At 46.2% G+C, this 19,167-nt stretch overlaps 1 protein-coding gene across 4 annotated transcripts in view; it reads left to right on the top strand.

The window, feature by feature from the left end:
• MTMR14 (myotubularin related protein 14) overlaps nucleotides 1-19,167 on the top strand; it is a 175,678-nt gene that overhangs the window by 120,970 nt on the left and 35,541 nt on the right. For 2 of the 4 annotated variants that reach the window (XM_063940996.1, XM_063940998.1), the window contains exons 14-17: nucleotides 1,516-1,589; nucleotides 3,865-3,923; nucleotides 5,661-5,799; nucleotides 7,387-7,584. In XM_063940996.1, coding sequence (XP_063797066.1) covers nucleotides 1,516-1,589; nucleotides 3,865-3,923; nucleotides 5,661-5,799; nucleotides 7,387-7,584 — 470 coding nt within the window. The remainder of the gene's footprint in view (nucleotides 1-1,515; nucleotides 1,590-3,864; nucleotides 3,924-5,660; nucleotides 5,800-7,386; nucleotides 7,585-19,167) is intronic. The other 2 variants (XM_063940997.1, XM_063940999.1) reach the window with 1 other exon arrangement.

The raw sequence follows: 19,167 nt of genomic DNA, 5'->3' as shown, positions 1-19,167 counted from the left end.
GGAGGCGGCCTAGCGTTTGCACTGCTGCTAAAAGCAGCTAGCGAGCGATCAACTCGGAATGAGGGCCATTGTCGGAAGCGGGGCCAAACCCGACAGGTTTTAGCCCCGTTTCCGACAATCTCAATACGACTTTAAAAAAAGTCGGATTGAGATGAGTGAGCTGAGAGCAGGAGACGGGGGGCAGCGGGGAGAGCAGGGATCCAGCGGCAGCATCCACCCGGCTCCAGTAAGCGACGTCCCGCTTGCTGGAGCCGGGTGGACACTGCCGTGAGCCTCCGCTGCTGCTCCCCCCGTCTCCTCCTCTCCTCCCCCATCCGCTCCGTCTCCTCCGCTGTCTTGTCTTTCCGGCAAGACTGCAGCTTCCGACAGTTATTGAATATACCCCATAGTCTCTCTTGTGCATCTTCCAAGTGTGGGGAACTTGAACTATGAATCTACTAAGAATGATTGATGATATTTAACAATGAGCGATATTCTTGCTATCATTCAATACTACTATTAAATGTTTCTGCAGCCAATCAGATTCTGAATGTCATGTGTTTGAAAAATAAAAGGTGCTGATTGGTTGGAGCACCATTTTAAGATTAGTAACGAGTGATAACAAGAATATCTCTCATTGTTAAATCGGCTCCTTGGTAGCTGGTGTAGAAATCCGTTTTGTTTTTTGTTTTTTTTGAAATCTTTCTGTTATTTTTAAGTTTACATGTTTGTCCTGTTATATTAAGTTACTGGGGGAGATGTATCATGCCATGTGGAGTGGAAGGTTGCCTGTATTACCTAGTCTGCACCTACTGTAGCTGGCATGTATCAAATACAGTCTATAAAAAAAGGGTAGATATTGGTTACTATAGGCAACTTCTCAATTTGTCCACATTTTTTAGGTGTCTTGATACATCTCCCCCACTGTGTTTTCAAACAGGTTTGTTGTATGTGTTGGCCGCACCGTGGGCCTGAATCTGATTCTGAAGTAAAGCAAGTAACTGTGCACCTGGGCAAAACCATGTTGCACTGCGGGGTGAGGGGGTTGGGGACAGATGTAACGCGCAGAGAGATTTAGATTTGGGTGTGGTGTGTCCAAACTGGCAACCAGTATTTACCCTGCACAGAAAAAATATAAATGTATTTGCTCCCCTTGCATTGCAGTATGGTTTGTTCCAGATGCAAAGTTGTTGCTTTTTGTACTTTGCTTCCAAATCCGAATCGGACTGTGTGTACCCGAAAGAACCTTGCACAGCAGTTAGTTTCAGTTGGTGATGGTCTATATGGGCAATACTGTGAATTACACAATAACAATCTGCTGTAGTTGGCTATTTTGTAGTATAGTGAAACAGGACAAGTGGTGGAGGGTAGTAAAGCTACTCCTAAATTATAAAAAAAAAAAAACAATTATGCAGAAATGATACTGAAAAGCTGTACTGTCCTTTTATATAAAGATGGCTATGCTATATTACCGTGAGTAACTTTTCTGTGTTTGTGTGTGTTCTTCTGTCTCTCCTCCTGTCATCTTCCGTACAGATTTTTTTCTTCTGCTTCAATTTTTTGAAGCACATCACTTCGGATGAGTTCTCCTCGTTGGGGAGGAAAGCACGGTAAGCGGCACCTTGCACATTCTAGAAAAATCGCTTGACCTCGTTAGCGAAGCCAACCTGGGGATATTGATGGAGGCCATCAAATCTCCAGTGTCCTGACCCAGTTTGTTTAATTTATTCTCTGCTGCGAAGGTTCCCAGTCTGGGACCGGCCTCACCCGGAGGTGTGTACGGTAGCGTGTGGCACACTGGAAGCTGCGGCCCAGTTAGTTACGAGATGTGCAGGATGTGGGCTGCTGTATAATGCATGGGGAAGAGAAGGCACGTTGGGATTAAAATAGCCAATCAGGCCATCTAAGAATTCCTACTTTTCCGGGATATTATTCCTCTGTTTTTGCAAAGGACAGAATCTACAAATGGATCTACAGCTGCCGATGGTTTTGCACAACTTTAGATTGATTCAGGCAGACACATATTTATAATATAATTATTCCAGGTTCTGCTTTCATTTCTCTGCTTTTCACATTCTCAAAGCTGAATATTAATTCGCACTGAGGACTAGATTGCACCCTGTACTGAAGTGAGTGTACACTTAATACCGAGAACACTCAGACTACATACATAGTGCACTGTAAATATAGCCCGTGTGCCTCCCAGTTTCACATGCTGGCATGCCCTATTACCTTTTACTGGCATAATATTGGCAACTGCAAATCTGCGTAACATGTGCTCTTCATACAGTCCGCCCGGTCACATTGCACCACAATACGTTAGACACACTGGGCCTTATTCAGGTTTCTTAGTAAACCAAAAGAGCACACTAATGGGCAAAACCATGCTGCACTACAGGTGGGGCAGATGTAACATGTGCAGAGAGAGTTAGATTTGGGTGGGGTGTGTTCAAACTGAAATCTAAATTGCAGTGTAAATATAAATCAGCCAGTAGTTTCCCTATACAGAAACCATATAACCCACCCAAATCGAAATGCCCTGCACATGTTACATCTGCCCCACCTGCAGCGCAACATGGTTTTACCCGTTAGTGTGCTATTTTTGGTTTGCTAACAAACCTGAATAAACCCTAATATGTGAACAAATGGACCGATCTGTGTTGTGTGTGGGACCAGATTTAGTGATACTGTACTGTACCTGTATCTCTGTGTTGCCACACGTCCCTGGTAAATTGATAGGGTGCGTGCTTGTGGATATGCAATGGAGCATCTTTAGGATCATGCACAAGGCAGATTTATGGCTTGGAACGGTTTTGAAAAGGGAATATCACTTTAAAGGGAAACTAAAAGTAAGAAAAGGGTTTTTACATTTCAGTGTAATGGCAGTGTACTAGAATATATGTGATAGAGATGTATATGTTTCCTGTGTATTTCTTCTAGAGTTACCTCTTTTAATGTAGGCAGTACAATTATATATAAAAGGCTTGAATCTAGCATAGAGCCACAGCTGCTGAGAAGGTAACACTGGATAGTTTGAAATGAGATGACTTGGGTCATACACTCTGCATGCTAGTGTTATCTGAGCACTATTACTGTACGGGAGACCAGGCACTACTGAGTCTTCTAAGCTAAAGCTCACTAGTACAGTGTTTGCATTAGAAAAGTTGTGTTAGGACCTAAGATTTCCCACGGCAGAGATCCCGAACTGCTTCCTCAAGGCACTTAACAGTCCAGGCTTTAGGGATATCCATACGACTTTATTATTATTACCAGTTATTTTTTATTATTTTTATTTATTAGCAGTTTCTTATATAGCGCAGCATATTCCGTTGCGCTTTACAATTATTTGTATAGCGCACACATATTCCGCAGCGCTTTACAGAGAATATTTTGGCCATTCACATCAGTTCCTGCCTCAGTGGAGCTTACAATCTATATTCCCTATCACATGTACACACACACACACACACACACACACACACACACACACACACACACACACACACACACACACACACACATTCACACTAGGGTTAATTTATTTTTGTTTTTTTGGGAGCCAATTAACCTAACAGTATATTTTTGGATTGTGGGAGGAAACCGGAGTACCCGGAGGAAACCCACGCAAGTACGGGGAGACTATGCAAACTCCACACAGTTTGGGTCATGATGGGAATTGAATTAGTACCTCTGACATTTTTGTAAATATCTGTGCTCAAGCATGGCTATCCATACAACCTGGACTGTTATGGTACATTGATGGCGGAGTTTGGGGAAACCCTGCTGCAAGGTGTGATTGCTCAATGAATGCTCCTGCAACGCTACCTACAGTCTGATGACAAAGTGCCTCGGACACATGAAGTAATTCTTCTTTCTGTCCTGCAGGCGGAAAAGTTCACAGGCTCGAGATCCTGGCTTAACATTGGAAGATTTCTGTGCACTAAGTAGGTGCCATCAGTATGATTTTTCATTTGGTTTATAATGTATATAATATTCTTACAAGCCTAAGTTTTAGTTTGACTGTGTCGAGACGTTCCCAAATAAATACCCTAACCAAGGCAGCAGGATCTGAGCTGTACCCAACTATGGGGGTAATTCTGAGTTGATCGCAGCAGGAATTTTGTTAGCAGTTGGGCAAAACCATGTGCACTGCAGGGGAGGCAGATATAACATGTGCAGAGAGAGTAAGATTTGGGTGGGTTATTTTGTTTCTGTGCAGGGTAAATACTGGCTGCTTTATCTTTACACTGCAATTTAGATTGCAAATTGAACACACCCCACCCAAATCTAACTCTCTCTGCACATGTTATATCTGCCTTCCCTGCAGTGCACATGGTTTTGCTCAACTGCTAACAAAGTTCCTGCTGCAATCAACTTGGAATTACCCCCTATATTCAGCAAGCTTTCTAGAAACGGGCATTGAGCTGGTCACCGCATCGCCTCTTTATTATCCTCTGTTTAGTTTGAATGTGTAAGTTCTCTTTTTTTTTTTTACTCAAATAATACAGGTAAAACTGTGGCAGGAAACGCTTGGATGTGTAGTTCCACAACAAGTGGAAGGCCACATGTTGAACAACCCCCTGGTATACAACTTAGAGCTGCAGAGTAAATATATTACGTACAAAACATTAACAGTCATGCTCCAAAATCTAGTGCACAATAGTATTCCAGCTCCCAAAGTTGTTCTGAATAACAGTCAAATGACAATCGTTAGGTTGAAGCTGAATATGGTCCTAAAAGATCTTTGAAGCGGGCACTTCATGGATGCACATGTGGTCAACCTGGAGAGAGTGGAAATAACATACAGCAAATGTAATTTAACCACATGTGGCAGTGATATTGGGAGATCAGTTGTTAGCAAAGGTTCCTCTGCAAATTTATGGAATCTCCTTGCTATGAATCCGATTCAGCAGCCGATAAGCTGCTATCCAGTCACGCAGTTAATAGACTTGTCCTGCTCTCACTTTTAGGTGGTATGAATAAATAAATGCAATCTTTGGACAATTGTGTTAATTGTGATGCGTTTCATTATACAAACTTACAACTTCTTCAGGGGAGCAGCAGCTTGTTCTTACCTGGTGAGATCTATTGCTCAAATTAAATGTTTTACGTAAGTAGATAGTGTTTTATGTAAGGTAGGTAGGTTGGCTTGTCGGACTCATGCTGCCAGTGCGTATAGTGTTTGCAGTATAGATTGTGTAATGGTTAGCATTACTGCCTCACAGCACTAAGGTCATGGGTTCGATTCTCACCAAGGCCCTAACTGTGTGAGGTTAATTGTCTCCCAAAAAATAAATAAAAAATGTACACTTGTAAGTGCATGCATGTACATGTGTATGACAGACTAGATGGGCCAAGTGTTTCTTGTCTGCTGTTAAATGCATGTGTCTATGGTTTTTACAATTATTTTGCTAGTGTCCTTTGTATATTCTCATCAGTATTGTGTGTGTGTGTGTGTGTGTGTGTGTGTTGGGGGAAGGGGGGGGAGTTAATGATTCATGTATTTTCTAACTGGACATGGCTATTTTCTGTTATGTGGCTTTTGTCCTCCCAAGAATGGCATACCTATTGTACATACTATTATGAAAATGTTAGACTACCAGTTTGGCAGTAGTTTGGCAGTCTTCCGTTGTGTTTGAATCCTCTAATCCTAAAGTGTTGTCATTTGTCCCCATCGCCAGAACCAAGAGACCGTGGCAGTGCCACCAGTCTGAGCAGCGACTTCTCGGTTATTACTGAAGACTCCCCTGGTGCCTTTGGAAGTTCAAACTGCGATGGTGTAGACCTCATGACCTTCGGCCCACAAAGCCACGCAGTCTGGTAAGTTTTAGCTGTGTTAGTCACAGGAATGTGACATGATTTTCTAATATATCCTATTGGGAAATACAGGGAACATTCAGTTAATATGGTTCCTCTTGGATACAAGACCTTTCAGCAAAGTTGCATCTAGTGACACTGATGGTGGCGTAACATAAAACGTCCAAACATCTAATAATCATCTTCATAAATATCTCTGAGGAAGGGGGCAATGAACCTGCGAAACGCGTAACAGGTTTATGCCAATTGTCTACTTGCCAGCATCATGTTTCTGTACTATGGGGTAATTCAGATCTGATCGTAGATGTGCTGAATTTAGCACATCTACGATCAGTTTCTCAGACATGTGGGGGGACGCCCAGCATGGGGCTAGTCCACCCCGCATGTCTGGCCCTGCCCCCCCGCAAGGGTGCAAAAGCATTGCACAGTGGTGATGCGTTTGCACCCGCCGAGTAGCTCCCCAGGAGATGCGCTGACAGGCCACTACTCGCCGCCTCCCGTGTCCATAGCAGCCCTGAGATGCTTTTAGCATCTCACTGGTGTCCCGGGGTGCGCACGCTTAGTGCGCCCTCCACATAGGGAGTCAGACTGCGATCACTGCCGCTACAGCAATCTGAATTGCCCCCTATGTTTTACTACATGGATATTGGAACTATTTGTAGATCTGTGATTTTACTTCCACTACATTATAAATTATTAAAAACTAATTCATATCAGAGGACTGAGTGCTATCTGGTAGAACCTGCACCTATAAGTATACCTTTCACTTCAGAAGAAAAGAGCAGTGTTCCCTATAGTTCGACTTCATTCCAGCTCTACTTATAGGGAAAAGAGACATAGGGGGTCATTCCGAGTTGTTCGCTCGTTATTTTTTTCTCGCAACGGAGCGATTAGTCGCTAATGCGCATGCGCAATGTCCGCAGTGCGACTGCGCCAAGTAAATTTGCTATGCAGTTAGGTATTTTACTCACGGCATTACGAGGTTTTTTCTTCGTTCTGGTGATCGTAATCTGATTGACAGGAAGTGGGTGTTTCAGGGCGGAAACTGGCCGTTTTATGGGTGTGTGCGAAAAAACGCTAACGTTTCTGGGAAAAACGCGGGAGTGGCTGGAGAAACGGAGGAGTGTCTGGGCGAACGCTGGGTGTGTTTGTGACGTCAAACCAGGAACGACAAGCACTGAACTGATCGCACTGGCAGAGTAAGTCTCGAGCTACTCAGAAACTGCACAGAGAAGTCTTTTCGCAATATTGCGAATCTTTCGTTCGCAATTTTGATAAGCTAAGATTCACTCCCAGTAGGCGGCGGCTTAGCGTGTGCAAAGCTGCTAAAAGCAGCTTGCGAGCGAACAACTCTGAATGACCCCCATAGTACATACTGACCCATTTCTTACCGATGCGTTTCTCCGCAAATATCATCATCATAACCCAAGCTAAGTGGGAGAGGCTATCAGTGCTGTGGCAGATGTTACTACATGTTGCTGAAAGAAGTTTTGTTCTACCTGCCATAGGTGTCAGGCCTAAGCTGAGTGCATCCTCATCAGTTCAGTCATTAAACATTTTATTTGTTTACCTGCCTCCTTACCGTGCCAGGAAGAAGACGCATACCTCATCCCCACAAACTGTAGTTTGGGACCGGACTCAGGTCACTGCAGAGGACCATCTGATTCAGCCGGCTGCCAAGTCCTCCAGCTCCTCCTCCTCTAACCATTCAGACATCGTGCTGAGAGCCGGAAGTAGCCCCCTAGAAGTTCCGCAGTGCAGGTGGGATAGAGGACGAGCCTTTCCCTCGTACGTCTAATTTCGTGTTCTTTTCTTTTACAGTTTTGTGTAAATAAATGAAGAGCTGGTGATATCACTAGGGCGCTAGCAAGCAGTCTTATCTTGTGCAGTGTCTATGTAGGTCTGCCTCCAGGCATTATTGGTCTTTACCTGCCGTGGTAGAACGGTGATTTGTGTATGTCCGTGCTTTCAGTGAAAGCCTCTATTAGAATTTTCAAACCTTAAGAGACTGTTTATAAAAGAAGTTAAAGATTCTAACAGATTTAAATTCTGAGGATTGTTTTTTTTTTTTAACAGAGGGGGTTATGTTATAGGTTCCGAGATTACTGAATCAGCGTGGCTTCAGCAAATTCGCCACTAAATTTAAAGTGTCCCTAGGTTGTAAGGCAAACAATCCGTACCGTGCTGATTCTGTTATCTCTGTACCCATTACATAACAGGTCATTGTCCACGTGGACATTAAATCAAGCAAACATGTGAAAACCCCAAAAACAATGTCGACCCTTGTCATACCGACCTTTCAACTATCAACCTTCTGGACCTGTCGACCATCTATCATCTGGATATCATTGCTTCTATGGGTAGACTTTGCCAAGTAACCATGGCACATTTGGTCAGAGTCGGCTGGAGCATGTGGCCTTTTATAACCATGGACCATCCACTCACCCTGAACACTTGTGTATAAAAGCCTGGTGCTTATTAAATTGCCCAAGCACACAACAGTGTGCACCATCATGGGGGCTGATTCAGACCTGATCGGTGCTGTGCGTTTTCGCACAGCAGCGATCAGGTCTGAAATGCGCAGGCGCCGCAATGCGCTGGCACATGGCAGACAGCCGACGGCTGTTGTAGCCCTGCGATCGCCTCTGCCTGATTGACGGGCACAGGCAGTCGCTGGGCAGGAGGGGGCGGGCCGGCGTCGCGGTCCACGCAACACAGGCGTGGCCGGACCGTTTGGAGGGGGACGGGCCGCGGCTGCGTGACGTGACACAGCAGCTGCAACCTGGGCAGCGACGAGTAGCTCCTGCCAGGAGTTACGCTGGCTAGGAGCTACTCCTGAAGTACAAAAGCATCGCCGCTGTGCAATGCTTTTGTACTTGTGCGATGGGGCAGGGACTGACACGCGGGGCGGACTAGCCCTGTGCTGGGCGTCCTCCCGCATGTCAGTGTGACTGATTGTAGATGTGCTAAATTTAGCACATCTACGATCAGGTCTGACTTAGCACCTAGGTGTGGTCTTCATTCCCCTAATTCTCCTTCAACCTCTCCCCCTCCGAGGGCAAGGTTTTAAGGCGGCTATATGCTGCAAGGCTTGGGTGGTCCCTTTTTGTCTGGGTTTCAACAGATTCCCACAGAGTCCAACATCTTCTGCCCATTTCCCCAGCGAATGGAACCTTGAAGGTTCCAGGGAAATCTGGGTCTCGGGACTACTCCAGTCCCACTGCAATCAGGCAGAGGCGATAGCAGCCCTGAGATGCTTTTATCATCTCTCCGGGCTCCCGGGGTACGCACGCGTAGTGCGCCCTCCTCATAGGGATTCAGGCTGCGATCGCTGCCGCTGTTGGGGAATGGGACCAATAGGGGCCAACACCCCCCCCCCCCTTCCTTTCCCTGAATTCTCTGTGCGGTGGGGGACATAAATGAAGTGACATAAATAAAACATCTTAGGTCTTCAGTTGAAAGTGTAAGAATTGCCCCTTGCCCAGCCTAAAGGTGGGTATAGTTTATTAGATCTACAGGAAACTCAGACAGACAATAGGTCGACATGGAAAAGGTCAACAGGGATAAATGGTCAACATGATAATGTTCGACACAAAAAAGTTTGACACGTTTAATGTTTTTTTTGTGTCCGTTTCTATGTTTAACCACGTGTGACCTCAATTAGTGTACTACGTTCCCTTGTGAGGCTCGCCAGTTTTCTATTCCCAATCGTAGTCCATGTGAATGATAAAGGATAACGTTGAATAGGAAAAAAGAAAACCACGTGTCGACCATAGTCATGTCGACCTTTTCTACCTGCCAACCGTAAGCACTTTCACATGTTGACATTTTGACCATGTTGACCTTTTGTACCTGTCAGCCATATGGTGTCGACCAATTGACCTATCAACCGGATAATCCTAAAGGCTACGGCATATAAGGTGTTGTCCAGCTTAAAGGTGCAGCTCGTGCAAGAGTTTTACTCTTTCAAATTGAGTCACCACCCCCAAAGTGGTTCTCCCTCACTCCCGGGGCCACTACTCTGTTTCAAGCTACCAGGTTTCTGACCAGAGGACCAAGGTAGTCCGTTTCTTTATAGGAGAGCCCTGTACTTCCTCCTGAAACAGACCTACACTTGCCAAAGGGGTGAGAAGCAATGTGTTTTCAAGACCTTCGTTGATGACCTACCGTATATAGTCTTGAGCAGAGTGCAAACCAGCTCTCTCCTGAGCCAACGGATCATTGAAAGACTTGTTTGCCTATCTCTCTTACATGCTCTGGGTACTGTGTACACAAATAATTGCCAGTTCTAAGTCAAGCTCAACTCTACTTCATTTGACCTCCCTGGGTGTGTCCATTCCCTATGATCTGTGCTTTGCTCTGTTGCCCTGTGTGGGTGTTGTAGCAAAAGTTTAGTTGACTGGTAGATGCTCCTCCAAAGCCATTGGCACCAACTTAAACAATTGCCTGTGGCTCAGTTGCCTTGTTTTATTGACACGCCTACCACACATAGTATGGCCTTTGTTGACTGTCCACGCCATGCGGTGTACACTGTTTTGGCACCTGTCACTTCTAGATGGGCTCTATTCCCTTTAAACATTAGTTAAATAGCAATGTAAGGTTTTCACCGACATTTTGACTATAAGTGCCCACAGAGAGGTTCTTAGGAGTTCATTCCGAGTTGATCGCTCGCTGCCAATTTTCACAGCGCAGCGATCGGGTAAAAAACAAAGTCAAAACTGCGCATGCGTATGCACCGCAATGCGCAGGCGCGTCGTACGAGTACAAAGTGCATCGTTGCTGTGCAATTCTTCTAGCGACGAATCCATTCACACAGCCGATCGCAAGGAGATTGACAGTAAGAGGGTGTTTATGGGTGTCAACTGACTGTTTTCTGGGAGTGGTAGGGAAAACGCAGGCGTTTGCAGGGCGGGTGTCTGACGTCAATTCCGGGACCTCCGTCGCTAGGATCATCGCACAGGATAAGTAACTTCAGGGCTGGTCTTGTTTTGCACAAAATGTTTCTCTTACGTCCTAGAGGATGCTGGGGACTCCGTAAGGACCATGGGGATAGACGGGCTCCGCAGGAGACATGGGCACTTTAAGAAAGACTTTAGATCTGGTGTGCACTGGCTCCTCCCTCTATGCCCCTCCTCCAGACCTCAGTTTGATACTGTGCCCAGAGGAGATGGGTGCACTTCAGGGAGCTCTCCTGAGCTTCCTGACAGAAAGTATATTTGTTAGGTTTTTTATGTTCAGGGAGCCTGCTGGCAACAGACTCCCTGCATCGAGGGACTAAGGGGAGAGAAGCAGACCTACTTCTGTGAGTTTCAAGGCTCTGCTTCTTAGGCTACTGGACACCATTAGCTCCAGAGGGAGTCAGAACACAGGTCTCACCCTGGAGTTCGTCCCGGAGCCGCGCCGCCGTCCTCCTCACAGAGCCGGAAGATAGAAGCCGGGTGAGTATGAGAAGAAAAAGAAGACTTCAGAGGCGGCAGAAGACTTCATGATCTTCACTGAGGTAACGCACAGCAGTGCAGCTGTGCGCCATTGCTCCCACACACCTCACACACGGCAGTCACTGTAAGGGTGCAGGGCGCAGGGGGGGCGCCCTGGGCAGCAATATAAACCTCCTTTCTGGCAAAAGAGATATATATATATATATACAGCTAGGCACTGTATATATAAAGAGCCCCCGCCAGTTTTTATTATATTTAAGCGGGACAGAAGCCCGCCGCCGAGGGGGCGGGGCTTCTCCCTCAGCACTCACCAGCGCCATTTTCTCCACAGCACCGCTGAGAGGAAGCTCCCCGGACTTTCCCCTGCTTATCCACGTGAAAGGGGGTTTCAGAGAAGAGGGGGGGGGCACATAATTGGCAGCAAATAATAGTATTACAGCGCTACTGGGTAAACACATTGTGTATTTTTCCTGGGGTATTAGCGCTGGGTGTGTGCTGGCATACTCTCTCTCTGTCTCTCCAAAGGGCCTTGTGGGGGAACGGTCTTCAGATAAGAGGATTCCCTGAGTGTGTGGTGTGTCGGTACGTGTGTGTCGACATGTCTGAGGTAAAAAGCTCTTCTAAGGAGGAGATGGAGCAAATGTGTGTGTGGTGTCTCCGTCGACAACGCCGACACCTGACTGGATATGTGGAATTAAGTGCTGAGGTAAATTTATTGCACAAAAGAGTAGAGAACAGACAGGGAATCTACCCATGTCTGTCCCTATGTCGCAGGGACCTTCAGAGTCTCAAAACGCCCACGATCCAAAATAATAGACACTGATACCGACACGGAGTCTGACTCCAGTGTCGACTACGATGATGCAAAGTTACAGACAAAACTGGCAGAAAAGTATTCAATATATGATTATGGTAATAAAAGATGTTTTGCATATCACTGATGACCCATCTGTCCCTGACACGAGGGTACACATGTTTAAGGAGAAGAAAGCTGAGATAACATTTCCCCCCTCTCATGAACCAAATGAATTGTGTGAAAAAGAGCGGGAATCTCCAGACAAGAAACTGCAGTTTCCCAAAAGAATTCTCATGGCGTATCCTTTTCCTGCTAGGGCCAGGATACGATGGGAATCCTCCCCTAGGGTGGACAAGGCGTTGACACATTTACTCAAAGGTAGCGCTGACATACCAAGATACAGCTACCCTCAGGGATCCTGCAGATAGCATGCAGAAAAGTACTTTGAAGTCCATTTACACACATTCTGGTACACTACTCAGACTGGCGATTGTGTCGGCAGGGGTTTATAGCGCTGTAGCAGCGTGGACAGATACCTTATCAGCGGAGATTGAAACCCTAGATTAGGATACCATGTTATTGACCCTAGGATATATAAAAGATGCTGTCTTATATATAAGACATGCTTAAAGAGACATTGGTCTACTGGGTTCTAGAGTCAACGCTATGTCGATTTCTGCTAGACGTGTCCTGTGGAACATGCAATGGACAGGTGATGCCGACTAAAAGAGGCATATGGAGGTTTTACCTTACACGGGTGAGGAATTGTGTGGAGAAGGGCTCTCGGACCTGGTCTCCACAGCTATAGCTGGTAAATCTGATCTTTTGCCTTTTATTCCCTCACAGCCTAAGAAAGCACATTATCATCAAATGCAGTCCTTTCGGTCGCAGAAAAACAAGAAAGTACGAGGAGCGTCCTTTCGTACCAGAGGTAAGGGCGCAGGGCACAGCTAGTTCCCAGGAACAGAAGTCCTCCCCGGCCTCTACTAAATCCACCGCATGACGCTGGGGCTCCGCTAAGGGAGTCCGCCCCAGTGGGAGCACGTCTTCGACTCTTCAGCCACATCTGAGTTCACTCACAGGTGGATCCCTGGGCAATAGAAATTGTTTCTCAGGGTTACAAGCTGGAATTCGAAGAGGTGCCTCCTCGCCGGTTTTCCTTATCGGCCCTACCGGCTTCTCCCCTAGAAAGGGAGATAATATTAAATACAATTCACACATTGGGGGTCATTCCGAGTTGTTCGCTCGCAAGCTGCTTTTAGCAGCATTGCACACGCTAAGCCGCCGCCTACTGGGAGTGAATCTTAGCTTATCAAAATTGCGAACGAAAGATTAGCAGAATTGCGAATAGACACTTCTTAGCAGTTTCTGAGTAGCTCCAGACTTACTCGGCATCTGCGATCAGTTCAGTCAGTTTCGTTCCTGGTTTGACGTCACAAACACACCCAGCGTTCGGCCAGACACTCCTCCGTTTCTCCAGCCACTCCCGCGTTTTTCCCAGAAACGGTAGCATTTTTTCGCACACACCCATAAAACGGCCTGTTTCCGCCCAGAAACACCCACTTCCTGTCAATCACATTACGATCACCAGAACGAAGAAAAAACCTTGTAATGCCGTGAGTAAAATACCTAACTGCATAGCAAATTTACTTGGCGCAGTCGCACTGCGGACATTGCGCCTGCGCATTAGCGACTAATCGCTCCGTTGTGAGAAAAAAATAACGAGCGAACAACTCGGAATGACCCCCTGTATCTCCAACAGGTGGTGCTCAAGGTTCCCCTCCTTCAACAAGGAAGGGGATATTACTCAACCTTGGCTGTAGTCCCGAAACCGGACGGTTCGGTCAGACCTATTTTAAAATTAAAATCTCTGAACCTATACTTGAAAAGGTTCAAATTCAAGGTGGAATCACTCAGAGCGATCATCGCCAGCCTGAAAGGGGGGGGTTTTATGGTGTATCTAGACATAAAGGCTGCATACCTTCATGTTCCCATTTATCCACCCCATCAGGCGTACCTGAGAATTACGGTACAGTATTGTCATTACCAATTTCAGGGTAATTGGCGGAAATGATGGTGCTCCTACGCAAGCAAGGAGTCTCAATTATCCCATACTTGGACGATCTCCTAATAAGGGCGAGATCAAAAGAGTAGTTGTTGAACAGAGTGTCACTTTCGCTGAAGGTGTCACAGCAACTCGGCTGGATTCTCAATATCCCGAAGTCACAGTTGGTTCCTATGACTCGTCTGCCCTTCTTGGGTATGATTCTGAATACGGACCAGAAATGGGTTTATCTTCCGATAGAGAAGGCCCAAGAACTAATGACTCTGGTAAAAAACCTATTAAAGCCAAAACAGTTGTCAGTGCATCACTGCACTCGGGTCCTGGGAAAGATGGTGGCATCTTACGGGGCCATTCCCTTCGGCAGGTTCCATGCGAGGACTTTCCAATGGGATCTACGAAACAAGTTGTTCCGGATCACATCTACAGATGCATCAGTTAATCACCCTGTCCCCTAGGGCCAGGGTGTCTCTCCTATGGTGGTTGCAGAGTGCTCACCTTCTGCAGGGTCGCAGGTTCGCCATCCAGGACTGGATTCTGGTAGCCACGGACGCGAGCCTCCGAGGTGGGGGAGCAGTCACACAGGGAAGAAACTTCAAAGGTCTTTGGGTCAAGTCAAAAAACTTGTATTCAAATCAACATCCTGGAGCTGAGGGTCATATACAACGCCCTTCGGCAAGCGGAAACATTGCTTTGCGACCTACCGGTTCTGATCCAGTAAGACAACATCACCGCAGTGGCTCATGTAAACCGCCAAGGCGGCACAAAGAGCAGAGTGGAAATGGCAGAAGCCACCAGGATTCTCCGCTGGGCGGAAAATCATGTAAGCGCATTTTCAGCAGTTCATTCCGGGAGTGGACAACTGAGAACTTGAGAAGCAGACTTCCTCAGCAAACACGACCTGCATCCAAGAGAGGACTTCTTTAGGAAGCCTTCGCACAGATTGCAAGTCAGTGGGAACTGCCACAGATAGACATGATGGCGTCCCGCCTCAACAAGAAGCTACAGAGGTATTGCACCAGGTCAAGAGACCCTCAGGCAGTAGCTGTAGATGCCCTAGTGACACCGTGGGTGTTCCAGTCGGTCTATGTATTTCCCCCTCTTCCTCTCATACCCAAGGTGTTGAGAATGGTAGTAGGGATAGGAATGAGAACAATCCTCATTGTTCCAGATTGGCCACGAAGGACCTGGTATCTGGATCTGCAGGAAATGCTCACAGAAGATCAGTGGCTTCTTCCTCTAAGACAGGACTGGTTGCAACAGGGGCCATGTCTATTCCAAGACTTACCGCGGCTGCGTTGGACGGCATGGCGGTTGAACGCCGGATCCTAGCGGATAAGGGTATTCCGGATGAGGTCATTCCTACGCTAATAAAGGCTAGGAAGGACATGACATCTAAACATTATCACCGTATATGGCGAAAATATGTTTCTTGGTGTGAGGCCAGGAATGCTCCTACGGAAGAATTCCATCCGGGCCGTTTCCTTCACTTCCTGCAAACTGGAGTGAATTTCGGCCTAAAATTAGGGTCTATTAAGGTTCAGATTTCGGCCTTATCCATTTTCTTTCAAAAGGAATTGGCCTCTCTCCCTGAAGTACAAACTTTTGTGAAGGGAGTACTGCATATTCAGCCTCCTTTTGTACCTCCGGTGACGCCTTGGGACCTTAACGTGGTGTTAAGTTTCATTAAGTCACACTGGTTTGAACCACTTAAAACGGTGGAGTTGAAAAATCTCACTTGGAAGGTGGTCATGTTATTAGCCTTGGCTTCGGCTAGGCGAGTGTCGGAATTAGCGGCTTTATCACATAAAAGCCTGGTTTTCCATATGGATAGAGCGGAATTGCGGACCCGTCCTCAATTCCTGCCAAAAGTATTTTCATCCTTTCATATGAACTATTGTGGTGCCTGTGGCTACGCGTGACTTGGAGGATCCCGAGTCCCTTGATGTGGTCAGGGCTTTGAAAATTTACATGGCCAGATCGGCTACAGTCAGAAAAACAGAAGCACTGTTTGTCATGTATGCAACCAACAAGATTGGTGCCCCTGCTTCAAAGTATACTATTGCTCGCTGGATCTGTAACACGATTCTGCAGGCGCATTCTACGGCGGGATTGCCGTTACCTAAATCGGTCAAGGCCCATTCCACAAGGAAGGTGGGCTCTTCTTGGGCGGCTGCCAGAGGGGTCTCGGCGCTACAGCTGTGCCGAGCTACTACTTGGTCGGGTTCAAACTCCTTTGCAAAGTTCTATAAGTTTAATACCCTGGCTGAGGAGGACCTCCTGTTTGCTCAATCGGTGCTGCAGAGTCATCCGCACTCTCCCGCCCGTTTGGGAGCTTTGGTATAATCCCCATGGTCCTTACGGAGTCCCCAGATTTTAAACCTACCGGTAAATCTTTTTCTCGTAGTCCGTAGAGGATGCTGGGCGCCCGTCCCAAGTGCGGACTACTTCTGCAAGACTTGTATATAGTTATTGCTTAAATAAGGGTTATGTTATAGTTTCATCGGTCTTGGACTGATGCTATGTTGTTTTTTCATGTTGTTAACTGGGTAGTATATCACAAGTTATACGGTGTGATTGGTGTGGCTGGTATGAATCTTTCCCTTGGATTACAAAAATCCTTTCCTTGTACTGTCCGTCTCCTCTGGGCACAGTTTCTCTAACTGAGGTCTGGAGTAGGGGCATAGAGGGAGGAGCCAGTGCACACCAGATCTAAAGTCTTTCTTAAAGTGCCCATGTCTCCTGCGGAGCCCGTCTATCCCCATGGTCCTTACGGAGTCCCCAGCATCCTCTACGGACTAGGAGAAAAAGATTTACCGGTAGGTTTAAAATCGTATTTTTTGTACCGCTCGGCTGCACATGCGATCGCACGCTTGCAAAGCGAAAGTACACTCCCCCGTGGGCGACGACTATGCGTTTGCACGGCTGCAAAAAGTAGCTAGCGAGCGTTGAACTCGGAATGAGTGCCTTAATCCCAACCTGCACTCTAATAAAGTCTTCCGTTCTTAGGGATCCACAGCACCTGTACACTGGAATCCTACTGTGAATTCCACTGGTTCTAATGATCTCCAGAGACCTTAGTCTTGTGGTTTTCGATCTAGAAAATGAAGTTATGAGTAAGTTTAATAAACCAACCCCATAATCCAGATCCAAACACCAATAGAGGACCGTTCTCACCTAATATGAACAACTGCAGATTAACAAGGTAAATAACCTACAGCAATATGGCGTCTCAGAGAAAGTTCCATTTAAACCGTGTCTTTAGTTAAACTTTTTAAAACTCCAATAATGACGCTGGAACCTTTGTGTCTACAGAGGCAGATAGTCATCCAGAGCTGCACCCAGCCCCCTGCTTCGATGGGTATAATAAGATGGCAATGACCTGAATTCAGAAGGACGCATATGTGAAAGCTTTGGTGCATTTGCATATAGCATTAATAAACATGCAGGTGTTGCCAAGCTACACAAGAAACGATCATACAATTCCCATTGCATACAATGATACGTGACTACTGTGTGCTCCGTGCCAGGGTATTAACATCACAGTTTGGGTTGTAATACTGAGCATGTTATAGGTGTGGAGGTTTTAGTAAGGTATATACGGTATAGTCCTGTTGCCCTGTAGCTATAGGTGAAGCTGAATCTCACTGCCAGTTGCTGTGTACTTCCAGCTCCCATAGCAGCACTGCACTCTGCTCTCCAGCTGTAGCACTGCAGCACTAGCTGGGAGGAAGCAGAGAATTGGCTAGTGTCGTAGCGATAGCAGGTGCAGTGTGTTCTGAAGCCCGTGCTGCAATCCGACACACATCCCCGTCGCCAGGCTAGCACACTAGTAGCAGGCAGCTGAATAATGGCTGTGCTCTGTAGCTGTGCCTCTCTCTAAGTGGCCTGATATACTGCATGGGAATTGGGGCTGTAATGAGGGCATGGAGCGCAGCGGATCTGATAGCTATTTACACAAATAAGTCGTAAACAAGGTCATTCCTTTTGGGGCTTGTGAAGGGGGAACGCACGCATAGCTTGTGCATCTATTTAACGTTGCAAAAACCTCTTGAATGTGTAAAATACCCCAGAGTTAGATAAATCAGGAAGAGAGAAGGAGCATTATTTATGGAAAAGATGACGTTACAGTATAAATAGCCGTAATTACATAAGCTGCTTACTTACGGCATATCAGAATATCTGCAGTGATTTTTGACCTTTTCCATGTTAAGGGACATCACCTTTGTTCATTTAAGCAGTTGGCTCTTCCCTCTCCTTCATGGTTTAATTATTGATGAGTGAGGAGACTTCGGAACAGTCTTTATTATGTGTCTGAAGGGTTTTAGGATAAAGTACGGTTAAAGTACACTAACAGACTCAACTGGAAGAGGAATATTACATCCAAATAAGTATTTTGGAAGAGAACCACTCTCCAAAGTGTCTGCAAAGCATCTGAAGGAGGCGTGCCCTGGCACATCCGGTCCTTTCATTTACATAACATTGTCCTGCCAAGCAAAGTCTATTGCCCAGGTCTGCTTGTGCTTAAGCCGAACCTCCACGGGGGGCTGTATCCGATCTGCCTGACTCCTCCCATTGGATGGTGCCTTTCGCACCCCTACATACAGCATCCTCTCCCATGCAAATCCATATTCTACCCGTGATGCCAAGCGCTAGAGCATTCGTGCTGCAGTTTTCTTGAAACGTTCTCTGTTTTACAAGACTCCTTTATAAAGTGTTTACATACCGGTAATTCAAAGCAACTAGACTACAACCCCCCCCATAAAAGAAATAAGTAACTTGCTCTGCACTTTTAAACCTCCACAGAGTGACAATGAATTCCCGGTGAGATACATTCTTAGAATATTCTCTGTAGTGTCTACATTAGCAGCAGAGCAAGTCTCCCATGATAGCTGCCCCCATTATCCTGTATCTGATGCCTTGAAGTCAGAATGTTTATCTTTGTGTGTACACACTTATGTATATTTCTCACTTGGTCAGCATTTAATTAAATGTTAAATGAAGTGCAAAATGGTTATCCCCGAAGCTGCAAATGTGATCTCTATCAAGGCAAATGCACGCATGTGTGTGTGTGT

Source organism: Pseudophryne corroboree, chromosome 9 (assembly GCF_028390025.1).
Source record: "Pseudophryne corroboree isolate aPseCor3 chromosome 9, aPseCor3.hap2, whole genome shotgun sequence".
NCBI lineage: Eukaryota > Metazoa > Chordata > Amphibia > Anura > Myobatrachidae > Pseudophryne > Pseudophryne corroboree.
The sequence above is the reverse complement of the archived record's forward strand: the minus strand, read 5'-3'. Positions and strand labels throughout refer to the sequence as shown.